This window comes from Aegilops tauschii, chromosome 2, assembly GCF_002575655.3.
Source record: "Aegilops tauschii subsp. strangulata cultivar AL8/78 chromosome 2, Aet v6.0, whole genome shotgun sequence".
NCBI classification, from domain to species: Eukaryota; Viridiplantae; Streptophyta; class Magnoliopsida; order Poales; family Poaceae; genus Aegilops; species Aegilops tauschii.
The window spans coordinates 530874190-530877266 of NC_053036.3; the positions used below are offsets into that span (position 1 = coordinate 530874190).

Consider the following 3077-nt stretch of genomic DNA (forward strand, 5'->3'; position numbering starts at 1 on the left):
ATCAGTGTGGTCATCAATGGGGCTTTAGCTGCACTAGTGCAGATATGTGGACCATACTCATCTATTATCCGTGGAATACGACCTATATACATTTTGGCAATGTAAATACAACACGAATCATGAGAAAATGAGTGGTGTGGATACCATCCTCACGTGGCACGTCCACTCATGATTTATCGATAATAAACACCACCTATAATTTGTTTTTGGAACCGATGATTAACATTTATGATACGATAGTGGTCAATTGTGAATTTGTGATATATATAGTTCAACAAGATGACATTTGTATGCTGGTGTCAAAATGGTGATTACCCAACATATATTAATAACTAATATAAATTGTTTGGAGAAAAACTACTTTTCTTCCCAAGGAGCAGATATATATTTTTCTGAGCAAGACACTCCATAAAAGAAGTAGCAAGCTATTTATGCAATCGAACCGCCGACTTGAAATGAAGACTTTGATCTGCCGATCCTACGTGTCATCTCCCATAGTTCCACTACAGCCAAAGGACACGTTGCTTTGAGCTCAGCGTATCCCTGACTTGCGATCACATCATCCAGCTCTGTTGTACTCAAAGACCCAATAAACCGAACACACGCATCATTCAACCTACCACATTGATGCTGACCAGCCAAAGCCCATGTAATTACCGCGGTCTTCACATCAGTGTTCTCACAAAGGATGCTCTCACATATAATCTTCAGCCTTTCCATGGCATACCGATCCGCAGCGACAAGCAAATGCCTGATAGTCTCTTTGTAGTCATCTTGGCCAAGATCATCCATGGCGGGCAGCTAATCATTGTATATAAAATGGAGCAGGACCTCAAACACAGCGGGCTGCATGTCACCGATGGTAATACAACTCATGTCCTTTGCTCTCATCTCACCATACAGCTCCGCTTTGAAGACGGGCGACCGCATTGCGAGCACGATCTTGTGGGCAGGAAAAGCCTCTCCTTCAACCTCGAGAACCACGTCGGTGCCATCTTTCTCCCGCAACAACTTTCCAAGATGCTCCGCGATGTCGGAAGGCGGCACCTTAGCAATCGACTTCACATCGTTGACGAGGGCGATCTCCGCGACGCACTCGATGGTGAGGCGATCATCGCGAAGGTAAGGCGACCCTTCCAGCTCACTTCTTTTCATGAACTTGTGAAGGCCGACGCATGTTTTATCGGTGGTATTCAGCTCTGTTGCCCCCGTTGTCAAGGTACGCGGCGGCGCAGACCCGGTGACGTCCACCAGGCTGAGCTGGAAGGATGCCCTCACGCTGATGTCCTTGTTCTTGCTCTCTAAGAAGACGTACGCCGCCACGTAGTCTTTGCAGCAATCGATGACTCCACCGGGGAAGAAGTGAATTTGCCAGTCGTAGCCTCCGACGGTGAACACGGCCGATCTGCTGGACACCGCGAGGCGCTCCCGTTGCAGGCTGTAGCCTGAGATCTCGAACACATGAGAGCCCTGCACCGTCTTCGCGGCACGGCGCGCGCATATGATGCTTCCCATGGCCGCTTCTCTTGTCCTGCTCGGACTGTTTGCTGGTGTGATGGCGTGCCGTGGCAGGGACCGGAGCAGATTCTTTGTTTCTCTTGCTGGGGTTTGTTCGGGGGAAGACCCTGATCCGAATACTCGGGCATTCCCAACAGAAAATAAATAGGCAATCTCGGCGCAGTCCGTTATCTATCAGCCGTTGTAATCCATCCGGTCCAACTACAATAGGCCTAGCCCAGTAGTGCCATGGTTCGTCCATAGCCCATAAGCGACGCTCCTATCTTCTTTTCGTAAATAGTAGCAACCCACTAACTATTTTTTTCCTAAGCATGCAATGCTTCCATAAACAAACCATACATGTCTGCCATGTCATTAATCTACCACCCCCTAACTATTTTTTCAGCAACTCTTTCACATCAACAAATCATGCATGGCTGCCAAATCATTTGTCATCACATTATAATTAATTCTCACAATTATTCACAATCAACCTAATTATCAATGTTTTCAGTCTATCAGCCGGCAACACGTGGGTTAGCTCCTATACCAATTCACTAAACTAACTGTCTGGGAAACTTAAATATTTAAAGCATTGGCCGATCTGCTTGTATACGTGACACATTAAAGCGATCTTTTTTCTTTTTATTTAAAATTCGAAATATTCTAATATATTTATTTTAAAAATTAATTTACATAAAATTTTCAAAGACGTTCACCGCACATTTAGGAAGTGTTCGTGCATTGTCAAAGATTTATTTGCACAATTTTTAAAAAATATGCGAGCATTTAAAATATATCCGTGAGATTTAAAAATGTTATAATTTTATAATCTGTTCATCACTTTAAAATGTTTATGAAAATGTAAAAACTTGATTGTATAATTCTTAAAAAATTGCGTACCATTAAAACCAATTCATGACATTTAAAATATTCACGCGTTTCACAAAATATTTCATTTTACAAATGTTCAACATTCAACATGTATTTAAAAATGTTTAACGTGTATCTAAAAAATGTTCAATCTGTATATAATTTTTTTGCAACGTGTAATAAAAAAATCAACATGTATCTCAAACAATGAAAAATAAAGTAAAAAACAAAAAACAGACATAAAAAATAAAAAATAAAAAGGAAAAACCCGCGTAGCATCTTCCCTAAACGCGTGGAAGATTCCACGAGGCGGTCCATAGCGAGTAGTCCACGGGTACCAGCTGAAGCGAGCCCATGTGGGCATGCGACCAACCGTCACCATTTGTCGCGTGCTGGGCGCAGGAGCATTTTTTGTTGTTTCAGGATGCATTTTATGTTGGGTTTTGGATTGTGTTTGTTTCTTTCTAGATTTGTTGATTTTTTGTTTTGTTTTTTTATATTTCTGTCTGCTTTTCTCACCTGAAGTGCACCGTGTGAAATAGTACACATGTGCTCCGTGCTTCCTTAAAGTGAAGAAAGTGAAATGTACAGTTGCACTTCGCAGTGAATCACAACTATGATTCCTGCAACTGTGCTTCTCCGAAAAGTGAAAAGCACAAGTGTGCTTAAGCGCGAAGCGTGCTTCCTAGAAAATGAAAAGCACAACC

General features: G+C 42.4%; 1 protein-coding gene across 1 annotated transcript; it reads right to left on the minus strand.

Annotated features, from left to right (window-relative positions):
• Positions 1-429: 429 nt before the first annotated feature.
• LOC109758340 (BTB/POZ and MATH domain-containing protein 2-like) lies at positions 430-1515 on the minus strand. The gene is made up of 2 exons (XM_020317195.2): positions 832-1515; positions 430-801 (listed from the first exon to the last, which is right to left on the minus strand). The coding sequence occupies exons 1-2, from the start codon at positions 1513-1515 to the stop codon at positions 430-432; spliced, it is 1056 nt and encodes a 351-aa protein (XP_020172784.2).
• Between the last annotated feature and the right edge of the window lie 1562 nt (positions 1516-3077).